The 14,231-nt window shown below is 37.5% G+C and overlaps 1 protein-coding gene across 1 annotated transcript; it reads left to right on the forward strand.

Moving 5' to 3' along the window:
• The first annotated feature begins 8,996 nt into the window (after positions 1–8,996).
• On the forward strand, positions 8,997–12,945 carry LOC126763635 (uncharacterized). Its single transcript, XM_050481341.1, has 5 exons — positions 8,997–9,600; positions 9,671–9,961; positions 10,302–10,524; positions 10,573–11,354; positions 12,119–12,945. Exons 1-5 carry the CDS (start codon positions 9,187–9,189, stop codon positions 12,899–12,901), a joined length of 2,493 nt encoding a protein of 830 aa, XP_050337298.1. The 5' UTR covers positions 8,997–9,186; the 3' UTR covers positions 12,902–12,945.
• The last annotated feature ends 1,286 nt before the right edge of the window (positions 12,946–14,231 follow it).

Raw genomic sequence — 14,231 nt, forward strand, 5'->3', positions numbered from 1 at the left:
TTCGGATACTTGAACTACATATGTATATAGGCAGCGTGGTCCAAGTTAGCCATTTCAGCGCTAATGGCCGCCAAAGGATGTCACATTTGCACGGCAAAGCGGTTTTTGGGCGACTGCCATGCCCCTAGTAGGACTATCTAGGCGATTTATACCTTTAATTAAGTTGCTGCTCCGTTGGTACTTGAATTAGAGTGTCAGTGTCAATAAAAATTTGCATCAAAGTACGTAATAATGTATTTTTTCAGTCCGAGTCAAATTTGATCATACGATACTTAGCTAAAATTTTTCGAAAACTCCATTGCTTTTTTTTAATTTTAATCTTCAATTCATAAGGAAATCTAAAAATCTTCGATTTTAAATAAGTCACCATATTTTTATCAAATAAGACATATATAGTCCACAAATTCAGTTGGGGATTTTCTGGTAAGTCTGGCCTTCTTAATTGAATCTTAGTTGAATGTATTCCCAACTAAGCGTAAATCCACTTCTAAATCTCTCTTGAATTAAGTATGCTTCTCTCTCTCTTTAAACTTGGTGGAAGCCACAACCTAGTATAGTTGCTTCAATATATCAAAATTCAACTTTATTCAGCTTCAAAAACACAGACACCTTTTTCTTCAGCCATAAGTAGATCATTTTCAAGTATTGACTGTCCTCAGCCTCATCTACTCAATGGTTTTACAATACTGAAATAATAAAGTAATTTATTGAAGCTTAGAAATAAATAATATTGGATTATAAAGACGATTTTTGTTACTAAAGCGACTCTGGCGACACCTGGCGACATTTCGTGCATATTTTATTTTATTTTTTGAAAACGTTGTCCCTCGTCTTTCCACTTGTCCAGTATATGGTATAGTGTTTTTAAAGCTATTAAACCAACTGTGTTCCCGCGAATAAAGAAGAAGAAGAAGAAACCAACTATGTGGGGTCGTATCATATATGAATCATAAAAACAATTTGCCATTTACCCATTGAATGGCAAAACAAACCAAAGATTTATTCTCTGCTCTGCGTCACTGCTCCATCGCTTCATTATTTCGTAATATTCCCAAAGTTATTCGCCAACACCAATGCGTCCAGTTGCCAGGCTGCTTTTATTCTGTAGACATCCGAGGTTTCATATCAAGCGCCTGGAATATTTGCATATTCAATTTCATTGAAAATTCAACAGCGCGCAGCATAACCAGCATGACATGAATGCGCATTTTTTAACCGTTAAACCGTTAAGTATAGGGTGAAACCAGAGAAAGTAGAATAACAGGAAGGTGAAGTTTCGACAGCAAACATTTGTTATATTATATGATCGCTGGTTTTGCGTCTTTCTGTTTGTTTATAGTGAACTCAAAATGAAAATCTCCAAATTTTTATTTCATGTTGTCAGAAATTACTCTTTGTTTTGGAAATTTTTCACAGCCGAAATATAATTGCACGAAAGCCTCGTATGCCTTGGTTGATTGGTATAGTTGTAGAAAATATGTATTTTTGTGATTATTTGAAGATTAATTTATTTTTAATTTAATGTATTTATAATCAAATATTTTCATTTCTAACCATAGTTGTTGAGCCACCCTGTATAGATACTTCACTCTCTCATTTCTTGATTTTAATTTTTTTTTTTTGCAACAATCTTTCATAAATAAATATTTATGTCCACTTCTACTTGTAATACATGAAATATACTTATATACATATGTATACCACAGTATGTACAGACATTGGAAAACATCTAGCAGGTCAAACGTCCCGTCACATAGATGGCGCTACTAGAATTAAGTCCACAAGATTATTAGTTAGCCCTAACCTTCAGAAGGCGGGTGTAGAAATTTGACCGCTTTCCCTACTTTTTGATTTCGCTATCCTCACCTATATTACAGTTTTGCGCTCTTTCTACTATGAATATATAGGTTTATGTCTATTTTAAAAATAAATTAAAATTTTATTTTTACTTATTAAATGCCCGCAATTAAAATCGTATTAGCCTAATTACGCAATATAAATTTAGATTATTTCAGAAAATTATCATAATATGTAAACCATTTTACAGGTGTCTAAGGCCTTCCTTTTTTATATAAATATTTATGTAGGTATATGCCAATATAATAAAAATAGCAAAAACAACAAAAAAATGCATACAAATTATTCATAAAAAACAGAATAACTCAAAATTGTTGATTAAATACACTCTCATTCCCATAATATTTATCTCAAGTATTAAAAAAAATTTGCGGCACAACACCCAGTGTGACAGCCTATAAAACCGTAATTTTGGGAATTAAACAAAAAAACTACTGAACATATTTTGCGAAATTTTAAATGTATAATTATACCTGTATGTTTTCAGAATACACATTTAAATTTTTGCTGCACCGAAGTTAATATACCCTTCACAGGTGCATTTCTTTTAGTAACTATGTGTTCAGTTTATATGAAAGCTATATGCTATAGTAATCCGATCTGAACAATTTTTTCGGAGATTACATTGTTGCCTTAGGAAATAATCTATACCAAATTTGTTGAAGATACATTGTCAAATGTGAAAGCTTTCCATACAAGAACTTTCCGGCAGTTCCGACAAATGAGCAGCTTCTTGAAGAGAAAATGACGTTTGCAAAATTTCAAAACGATATCTTAAAAACTGAGGGACTAGTTCGTATATATACAGATAGACGGACGGACGGACAGACAAACAGACGGATATGGCTAAATTGACTCAGCTCAACATACTGATCATTTATATATGTATATACTTTATAGGGTCTCCGACGCTTCCATCTGGGTGTTACAAACTTCGTGACAAACTTAATATACCCTGTTAAGAGTATAAAAATATACAGTGCCCAAACAATGACATGCGATCGAGAAAAATTAAAAATTGACAAAATATCAGCACTTAAAAAGATGAATTTTATCCAACATTTTCCCAAGATCTCCCGATAAGAACGGAATTATTCCAGCAATGCTACAGAATGCGCTGCTGAGATGCATAAAGTTCAGGTATGGGCCACACTCACACCGAATGCAGATAGAAACAACTCAACCTACTTGAAAGAGTTTAGGCCTATCAGCTCAACTGCCTTTCTGCTGAAAACGTTAGCAAAAATCTCGGACGTGCACATTAGGGCCGAAGCGCCTCCTAGAAGTTTATCCAAGGCGCAGCACGCATATACGAAAGGCATATCAGACTGCACTCCACACACGGGTATTTAATATCGAAAGGATCTTGAATATAAGGAACATTTCTGGAGTGTTCGACATAGTCTCAATTGATCCTGCTATACAACGCTGGATTTGAAGCCTCTTAGCTTCTAGAACGATAAGAGCGGAATGAAACGACGCTAGAATGACAAAGAAAGTCTGTAGAAGTACTTCGCAAGGTGGAGTGCTGCTAAGTGAATAAACTGCTAAGAAACTTGGATGACAAAGCCCCTATGATAGTAGCATATGCGGACGACATTGCCATCTCAACAACGGGAAAGTATCTACAGACCATTAACAGTATTATGACAACCCTCTCAATACATTCCTTAATTGGGCATCGCAAGCGGGTTCGGAGTTGAACCCGGAGAAAAAGGATATGCTTGTGTTCAGAAAAAAGCACAAAAATCAACAATGGAGGTTCCCTCGCAAGGTCTTGGACAACAAACTGCTGTGGAAGCACAATGTGGAAGAAAGATTGAGAAGGCTAACAATGCTTTGAATGCGTGTAGTCAGATCCTCGCCACAACTTGGGGGTTCTCTCCCTCTCATGCACCAATGCTGCACAGCTAATGTAAGACCAATTCTGCTCCACGTTACAGAAGTACGACTATAGTGGATAGTCATACGGAAATCCTCCTACGGAAACCAATGGAAAGTGTTCAGAAGCTCGCTTCGCCGTGCATAATGAGCGCTTTAAGAACAACTCCAATGACGGCTCTTGAATTGGTACTAAGCCTGCCACCTATAGACCTCTTTGCTGAAATCGGCTGGACGACTACTGGCTGCAGAAAAATTTATATACAGAACGTTCGGTCACATCTCGATGAGTAATGGCGGTGTGGCAAACACCGACTACATGATGCCATCTTTCAACTGGCAAAAAGGTTCAAAGTAGACATAGAAAAAAGCTGTGCGCAACACTCTAAAGATTTATACAGATGGCTTAAAAATGAAGGATGGAGCTGGTGCGGGGATACACTGTCCAGAATTAGGTATAAGGCAACCTTTCAAGTTCCTGGACCACTGCCGTAAATTTCAAACTGAGGCCTTTGCTACTACGAAAGCCGCAGAGCTGGCCTCCAATGCACCTGCAGTCAATTCCAAAGTCAACATCTACGTAGACAGCCAATCAGCCATCAAAGCTGTTACCACGTATCGCATATCGGCCAGAAATGTCTTGGGAAGCAGGACAGCAATGTAGAGTATTGCCAGAAGCAAGCAGCTTCACTTCTACTGGGTGCCAGGTCACAAAGTCATCGAGGGTAATGAAATAGTGGACGAGATTGCCAAGAATGGTGCATGACTAACACCTGAAAACATTGGAAACCCATGAATAGTCTATACAACAAAGTGAACAGAAGCATGATAGAGAAAATCAAAACCCGATGGAGCTGCAAAAAACATGTGCAAACCGTTGGATCGGAAGTAAACAAAACTTCTATTGGCACTCGATAGAAAAGACTGTAGGAACATGTTCGGAATACTAACTAGTCACAGTTTGGTGGTAACACACTCTCGCAATTTGGGGCTGACAGATCGAGAAGACTGCAGCAAATGTGTAGAGATCGGCATCAGGAAAACAATGGATCATCTCTTGTGCACTTTTCTCGCAATGGCAAGACTACGCGTGTTCAAGGCTTACTAATCTTTTAGAAGGCGTCTGAAAATAAATAAATTTAAGTACCCGAGCGTCTTCGAGTATGGAAGAATTTTCGTTAAACTCCGCGTAAACCTTTTTCCGAAATAAAATGGAAATAGTTTGAAAACAAATTCGTCTCTTCGCCAGCCACACCTCTCACAATAAGAAAAATAGTTCCCACACGCGCATATTCACCACACATACCACCAAATATATTTATTATGCGAACTAAGCTCTCGAACACTTAAAATCACAATTGCGCTCATTACGCAATACATAAAACATATGTATATGTTGCAAGTATGCCATTTAGAGTACACATATACATCTATTTCTTAAATATGTTTGAGTCCAAGTGTGGATGGAACTTTAGAAAACTTGCGCTAAAGTAATTTACTGCCATGCAAAATGACATTCATCTGCTTAAGTTGTCAAGTGGCATGCAGCATGTGGCATGCTAGTGTTTGATAGACTGCTAAACTTTTGCACACCAGTCGACACACAACGACACAACTATCGACTATGCACCGTTCATAAGCCAGAACTTCCAAACAAAGGCGACAACACTATTTATTATGGCGAAACTACAAACAATATTATTTATTAGCGCCTGAGTTGGAGTGTGTCGCTGTGTGTTGACATACATATATATTTCAGTGGTGCATAGCATACGACGACTATACATTTAGGTACAGCTATAGTCCGTTAATATATAAATATTGCCATAAAGTTCGCTTCTTGTGCCACATATGTTGTTAGAGCTTCATGTGTATATGTGTACGTATTTAATTTCGAAAGTGTGAGTGGTGAGACGTAGAATGTCGCCAGTTGAATAGCTTACGCTCTGCTAGCAATGAAATCGCTTCTGCGCCTGCATTTAGCAGCTGACAAAATTAAATGTGCCAGCGAACAAATTTCCACACTAAACTCAGTGGCTGCCTCAATGGTAACCCAGAGCTCAAATTTATAAGTTCTAAATTACTTTGTAACTAGTTTGCGACACAAAGGCAACTAGTCTGCAGACTGACTTTTCCTCTTCACATAACAAGCTTGATATCGAATGAGATATCACTATGTTTGATCCGAAAAATAGCAGTTTCACACTATATAGTTGAACATAAATACATTACATTCAAGTACCAAATATATTCTAAGAAAGAATTTTTTAAACTTTTTATAGTCTTCTTGTTTTCTTAACATATTGACCACTCCACCTAACTCTGCTAAGAGCCCTGACTTCACCTTCTATCTTTAACAGTCCAAATGTGATTCCCAACTTCATCACATCACATCACATCACATCAACGATAAAACCTAACCAACAATTTACCCACTTCTTTACCCAAACTTCGAAAAATAAAGGTTAAGTGAAACCCTCTTCAGACTAGTTCTCAGATAGTCCGAAATCTTAGTATCTGACGTTTCACTATAGCCATATTTATTTCTCTGCGTGTGTGTAAATATATGTAGTTCATCATGCCTTTCATGAAACTTTGCCTTTGTGAGCACGACAAGTATAAAGAAGAGATTTTAAAATTAAATATGGCATGTTGCAAACACCTCACACATCGTTGCACATTATTAAGTACAAAGCTGCTGGAGACAATATTTCAATGAGACAAATGTGTAGTATACAAAATAGTTTTAGTGTTTTGCTTTATTGGAAACAATCTCTTCGATTGCATTTCTAAGAGAACTTGAGCTCTGAAAGTGTTGCCATAATCATCATTGAACTATGTTCCATATTTTCATAAACTTCTCGAATTTCTTTCTCTCAGGCTTATATAGGCAATCGTTAAGCTGAGACAAAACTAGTTTAGAGCAAGTTTTTCAAGTTTTCAAGAATTATACTACATTGACTTATCAAAAATCTCACATGGGGATTTAACAAAGAAGATGAGGGTCATCGTAGAGTTCAACAATATGCATAAAATTGCTTACAATAATATACAAGTAGGAAGGCATATCGAAGAGAAATACTTTACCCGTATAGCCTCCAGTAATTAATAATATACCACAACTCTATTCCAAAATATGTTTAAGGGACGCATCTTCGCTGACAGCCTGAACAAAGACGACTTTAGGAATCGTTTAAGTACATATTTGTTTGAGGCATGTACAAAAAATAACGGAAATTTTCGTTTTTTGAAAAAAAAATCAAACTCGCTATTTAGAATATACTAAAACGAAGGCACTTTAGGGTTCTCTTTATTTTTTGGAAATAAGAAAAAGTCACACAAAACCATGTGTATAGGGTATATGAAGTCAGTATTGTTTTTGCCCAAGAATTCATGAACAAGCATGTTTATCAACATAATTTTCCAATTGACCCTACAAAACCGCTCAATTTTGGAAAAGAAAAAATTCCTAAACACACTACGTATAGATTTAAAAAACAAAAATCTATTTAGAAATTATTGTACTTACTATGACCTACGAAAAAAAAAGAACAGTAGAATTAAACCCAAAATTTTGGTCGTGTTTCTTCTTCTTGACTGGGGTAGCCGAGTTAACCACAGCGCGCCAGTGGTTTCCACTTTTCGCTATTTGCCGGCAACTCTAAAACCAAGTGTAGCCAAGTTCTTCTCCACCTGATCTCACCAGCCGAGTAGAGGTCTTCCTCTTCTTCTGCTTCCATCGACGGGCACTGAATCGAAAACCTCAAAAGATAAAGTGTTCTCTTCCATCCGGACAACATAACCTAGCCAGCAAAATCGCTGTCTCTTGATTTGCTGACTCATAGAGTTTGATCTTTGTTCGACGAAAGAGCACTTTGCTTCTCAATTGCCTACTCAGTCCGAAGTAGCACTTGTTGGCAAGAGTTATTCTACGCTGGATTTCGAAGATGACGTTGTTGTTGGTGTTAATACTGGTTCCAATATAGACAAAATTATCTACGACTTCGAAGTTATGTCTGTCAACAGTGACTTGGGAGCCAAGTCGCGAGTTTGTTTGATGACAGGGGATATGTGTTTCGTCTTGCCCTCGTTCGCTACCAGACCCATTTGCTTTGATTCCTTATCCAGTCTGGAAAAAGCAGAACTAACGGCGCGGTTGTTGAGACCAATGATATGAATATCGTCAGGTACGCCAGCAGCTGTACACTCTTATAGAAGATTGTATTTATCTATTATCTATTTAGTTCTGCAGCTCTTCTTCAAGAGTAGATTGAAGAAGTCACACGAAAGAGAAACAACTTGTCCGAAACCTCGTTTGGCACCGAACGGCTCATATAGGTCCTTCCCGATCCTAAAGGAGCTTGTGGTATTGCCCAACGTCAGTTTACACAGCCGTTTAAGTTTTGCGGGGATACCAAATTCAGACATCGCGGCATAAAGGCAGCTCTTTTTCGTGCTATCAAAAGCAGCTTTAAAATCGAAGAGATAGTGTGTGTCGACTCTCTTTCCACAAGTCTTTTCGAAGATTTGTCGCATGGTGAATATCTGGTCAGTTATTGATTTTGCAGGCCGAAAACCACACTGATAAGGTCCAATTAGTTTTTTGACGGTGGGCTTCAGTCTTGTACACACTACGCTTAATAGAAACATATCTGCGATGTTAAGGCTTATCCCACGGTAGTTGATGCAGATTTTAGGGTCTCCTTTTAGTGGATTGGGTAGAGCATACTTAAATTCCAATTCTAAGGTGCTAAGGTAATGCATGCACCTTATCAGTTCTTCCATCGGCCTCTGCCACTTTGTTGTTCTTCAGAACCCCGCCTTACCTGCCTTTTTAAACTTTCAAAACTCGATTTTTGATTAGATATGGTAGATCCTTGATTACAGCACTATATATGTAGATATACAGAACATGAGGAAAAATGTTGACAGTTATCGCATCATTTTTTTACAAGTTATCATTCTAGCAAATTTCAAAAATATCGGTAAAACTGTGTTCGACCTTGAAGATTCGTTTAAAATATATGTATTAGTCTAGTTATAAATAAAGTCTATTTCTTATAAAATATTATAAGAAATAGACAACAGCTATATATTGATCCTTTGTTTGACAAATCTGCAACTAATATTTACAACACTTTCTTCAATTTAATTTTTACGAATAGTTTCTTGAAACCCTACATTTTTATACCAGCATAGAAGAGTAAATGAAAAATCAAAAACATTTTCTTCTTGTCTTTTAGAATCTCACAAAATTTTCACGCCATAGGTTTGCTTTCAAATTACGAAAAAAATACAAAAACGCATAAATATTTTATTGCTTTCAAAATTTCCAATATTTCACAACATTTTCGCTAACAAAAACTCAAAATTACCAAACACCTAAACTATTCTGCATTAAACATTAAATAATTCGCAAAAAAATCGTAACAAAAATAATAGAGAAAAATGTCCAGAAAACTTACACCAACAACACTGCAGAGGGAGTCGAAACCAAGCTGGAGGAGCTCGAAGACGTCGAACACATCCAAATCAACTATTAACAGCAAGACAAAATTGAAAGCGGCTATTGAAAAACCGGTCAAACCCGAGAAAAACTCAAAGAGAGAAAATGATGTTATTGAACCAGAAGCGGAAGAGGAAACCGAAGCACCAAAAGCGCTGCAGCGGGTAACGAGCGCAGATACCGTAAACTTCAAGGAAGAGCACGACGTTAAAGAGACGAAAAATTGTTTTGACGACTGGAAAGAGTTTTATTTGCAAATTTATGGCACTTTAAAAAGCAAATCTGATCTGATTATAGCTTTCACGCATTATATACTCATGAAGAATGGCTTCCGGTGTCTGGGACTGGGTGATGATGTATGAATATTATAGTGTAGCATAGTATGTTGTAGTAAATATAAAAATATTACTGCATTTTCTATGACAGCGCACCTATTCCGAGGATGAAGTGGGCACAATCTACTTGCCTGAGGGCTGGAGTCAATTTTCGAAATATTCCATACGTTACATATACAATCGCATGCTCTACATACTTATAGGCGTACATTTGGACCATCGTTTATTGATCAATTTCCTAAATACACGCACCAATGTAGTGACGAATATAACGGTGTTTCCGGAGATAACTGTGCGCGCCACTTATGGTGGCGGTATTAATGTGTTGATACCATTTCCGGAGAAACTCGCACAAACTCTATATAGTAACTTAATACAAACGGTGAGTGTTTTCTATACTAAATATTTATAATTCAAGGGAGAAAGTTGAAAGAAGAGAAAAGAAAGGCTGAGACAACTATCATTTAAATAGATGACTATTTAAAGAATTATCTTGAAAAAAGTGTCGTAGCCCTAGCGCTTAGACGAAAAACGTAAAAGAGGGTGTGTGTCTCCGCTAATATATGCCCGAAGATAGGCAACGATTTTCATCAAATTTGTTGCCTACATTTAGGCTGAATTCTAACTTTACTTACGACCTTTAGACGTTGCAAGAAACAATAAAATAACAAATCTAATGAAATGAAAGTCTTCTTAATATATTCCACTACAATTCCTTACAGTTCACCGATATGCAAGCGTGTGATCGGCCGCCGAAGATATTATCACGCACAAAGCAGCAAAGTAATCCATGGGATGAGCTCGCAGCGCGACGCAGTAAAGATGTCTACCCCATATTGGAAGAGGATAATATTTCGGAGATTGAGGAAAGCCAGGAAGTACATACGCTGGACGGCCAAGCGCAGAGACATGCCAGCTGGGCGGACGGGAAACCTCAAGCAGCAAGTAAATTTTTTCCAATTATTTATGCACTTTAATTTCCCATTTCCCTAGGCATCGGAGTAATGAATTCGCTGAAAACCAGACTGGATGAAACTGTCGAACCGGTGAAGGATGCCATTGTTAGCTATGTGGAGGCTATGGTTAACAATTGGTTTTCGCTTTATGGCAACGAGATAATGAAAAGCGGCAAATTAGCTATACAGGATTTGGCCGATCAACGTCAAATGATTGAAAAATATATGAACTTCGCCAAACCGGTTGCCGAACCGAAGAGCGGTTTCGTCATCTACAATACCAAGGTAACGTTGGACGATAGCAAGCAAATATTATTGCGTGATACTGTCGAGAAGAGTAAATTAGACTTGAAAGTTGGTTCGAATGTAAACGCCGAACTGAAAAGATCGTTAACTGAAACGGCGCATGAACCGAGTTTGGCGAATGTAAAAGAAGATCACACAAATAATCCAAAACCACCAAACGCGAGTGAAGCATCTCTGACGGCAGAGCCATCTAGAGTTAAAACTCGAAATTATTATAAGAACATACGCCCAAAAATCGATTCTGGTATAAGAAGTGATAAAACTGTGGCAAGTCCACCGCCGCAGCGAGCGAAGAAAACGGCCGCGGTGCCGGTGACTGTCGAGAGAAATACACATAATTCCGCAAATACTCATACAGAGCCTAAAGTGGTTACTGTTTTGAAACCGGCACTTAAGAAAGTGAGACCTCAGGCAATAAGTAGCAGTCGTACAGAAAAAGAAATTAAGAAGGCGTATAAAGCATATGAGGTGGAAACCGCTAAGCGAAATGCTTCAAATAATCGCGGAAAAGGGGTTAGTATTGTCACTAGTTTGGTTAAAAGGAATACACTATGGAAGGTAGCTATGAATTAGAATTGCTTCTCATACTCTTTAACGCTCTCTTTGGTTTTGTATTCCATGCTTCCCTAGATAGTTAACTTTGTCTGTGTAGCCTGATGTCATACTGTTAAGGGCGATGCTTTGTTTGAAATGTTGTTGCCTACATTTAGGATGAATTTTATTTGTTTGAAGTATTATTGCCTACATTTAGGAGGAATTTTATTTTCGATCTGTGGAAGTTATGAGAAGTTGAATGGAGACCGAATTTTTTTTGTTTTTTAAAGAAACAGTGGCAAAATTGTAAAAGAAATGACTAAGAAGTACTTGAAACATCAATCTCCAAGCACAAGGAAGCATATTCATGATATTTTTTTAACACGGTCTGTTAAGTCGGTGTTTTCACATGCAATAGATTAGAACCAAAGAGAAATATTGTTTGAGTACCTTATCTCAATTCTCTGTTAGGTAGCAGAGATCACTATTTTTTTAATATGGTCAGCAAATATTTTATACCTAATTAGAAATATAAAGAGAGAGGCTAATCGTTTTTTTCGAAAACTTCCACTACCTCAAGAATTCTTGACTCTTATCGTCTATGCCTAAAAGTAAGGCAGAGAACTTACGACAGTGAATAATCTGCTTGCTTCATATTTTTCAATACTTGTCTACAATAAATTTCAAAAAAATATTTATTTCCATAAGCTACACATGATTTTTACTTCCGTACTTTCATTTAGGGCACGAGCATAAATTCATCGCAGCGAAATTCCCAAATAAATGTCGATGGAAAATTAAAAAATAAACGTTCCAAGCACAAAGTAACGCCGGCTTCAAAAAACTTAAAAAACAATGCCGCCAAGTCCTCAACCACAAACAGCATTGGCACAACGGAGTCGCAAGTGAAGCTTAACCGCTCGAGTCCAATAAAAAAGATACGCTTCAATCTATCCAAAACCAGCGAAACACCATCTTATCTCTCGAGTCTGTGGCCAAGTACGTACAAAAGTTTAGAGAATCTACTGAAGAGTTCATTCCCATTTCGCGAGCAAGCGCGTGAACCCGGTGGTAGCACGGATCCAAAGGAGGCGTTAAATAAATATGATTTAAAGGACGATTTAGATGGTATAATCTATAGTAAAGATACAAACGACCTCGCCGAAACGCAAAATAAGCACCATAAGGAATGTATCTATGATTTAGATAAGGACGGAGAGAACCTAAAAGCTACTTCTAATTTACTGCAAACGATAGAAGAGCATTTCGCTGAGCAAATTGAAGCGAAGCGTTTGGAACTGCTGGAAATGGTAAGGCGCAGAGATCTGCCTGGCATCATGGATAACAACGAAGATGCAGAGTTGAAGAACAACTTCTTGAATGCGGAGCATGAGGAGGATGTGGGCTGTTTTGTGCAACCGGCCGATGAATGGGCGCAATGGGAGTTCAAAAAGAGACTGAAGGAAATTCGAGAAAAAGAAGTGTTGAATGCTCTTAACAATAAGAAATTAAATTTCAATGAATGATAAAAATGTGTAAAATTTGAGCGAATAAAAAAATATGTGCAACGGAACGAAAAAAATTGTTTATTATTTGTGAAGTGAAAACAAAATAAAAGAAAAAACGTTAACGTTAACTTCCGTCATTGGCTTGGATAATAGTTCACCCCAAATTCCGTCAAGATGTCTCGCCAAATAAAAAGTTTTCCATATTTGGGATCCTCACAAAGCTAATACGGCTATGTAAGCTGACGTTGAGAAATAACAAAAGCTCCGTCAGGATTGGGAAGGATCTCTCCGAGCCGTTCGATACCAAAGAAAAGGAGGTTTCAGACAAGAAATTTCCCTATTGTGTGACCTCTTCAATCTATTGCTTCATATTGAATAAAGACAAGTCATGATAGTTGTCAAATTTCTACCCGAAATACACCAGTCTATTGCAAGTTCAAAAGAAAAGGACGCCGAAAAAAACCGAAACTACTGAACTGGAGTGAAAGAAAGCCGCTAGTATACCTTAGTCCCACAATTGGTACAGAATTTGTTCACTACTTTGTACTGATTAATGTTGAGGCTGAAAGTATTGGGTCTATCACTATTACTATTTGTAAGGTTTTTCTCCCAACTTTGGGACGTTTGTTTAAGAAAAACCTGCAAATAATATCATCCAAAGTTTTGCCCATCTGGACCTATAATATTTTCAAAATTTTCTGGCAATATGTGGACTCCTTCGCAAAAGAACGCGTCGGCGACCAAGAATGAATCAAGCCAATTTTTGATAATCCGTTCTGATGTAAACCGTATTTCAGTGAGGGCGTTCCCCTTCGACCGGAATGAATAGTAGTCAGTAGCGGCAAGATCTGGGCCTTAAGGCGTGTAAGACAAAACTTCCCAGCCGTTGTCTTCCAAATAGTTTTTTACCCATCTTGCAACATGAGACCGAGCGTTTTCATGTTGGAAAATAATTTCCTCATATCCAATCGAAAATTTCGTGTGTTTTTTGGTGAAGACTCGCTTCAATTTAAGAAGTTGTGGTCGGCAACATGCCCCCGTAATGGTTTCAACTGGTTTGAGATATTCTTAATACAGCACACCTCTTTGATCTCACAAAATACAGAGAATTATCGCTTCGCCGCTGGCTTAGCTGATTGACCCGACTTCACATATGTTTTTGTGCATTTAGTTTTGTCTTAACCACTTTTCATCAACAGCCACAAACCGGTGCAGAAACGTCTCTTTTGTAGCGTGCAAGCAACATTTTTGACTTGCAAAATCGCCTTTCAACGTCTCTTGGCTTCAATTCATTTGGCACTCAATTTCCTTGCTTTCGAATGTATCCGGTTGTTCTTAAACATTTTTA

Source organism: Bactrocera neohumeralis, chromosome 6 (assembly GCF_024586455.1).
Source record: "Bactrocera neohumeralis isolate Rockhampton chromosome 6, APGP_CSIRO_Bneo_wtdbg2-racon-allhic-juicebox.fasta_v2, whole genome shotgun sequence".
Classification (NCBI taxonomy): domain Eukaryota; kingdom Metazoa; phylum Arthropoda; class Insecta; order Diptera; family Tephritidae; genus Bactrocera; species Bactrocera neohumeralis.

Bases quoted from the DNA above. Each gene is read 5' to 3' on its own strand.
- LOC126763635 (XM_050481341.1), top strand. From the start codon at position 9,187: ATGTCCAGAAAACTTACACCAACAACACTGCAGAGGGAGTCGAAACCA. The intron at 9,962-10,301 runs GTGAGTGTTTTC...AATTCCTTACAG, and splicing joins ATAGTAACTTAATACAAACG to TTCACCGATATGCAAGCGTG. The intron at 11,355-12,118 runs GTTAGTATTGTC...ACTTTCATTTAG, and splicing joins CAAATAATCGCGGAAAAGGG to GGCACGAGCATAAATTCATC.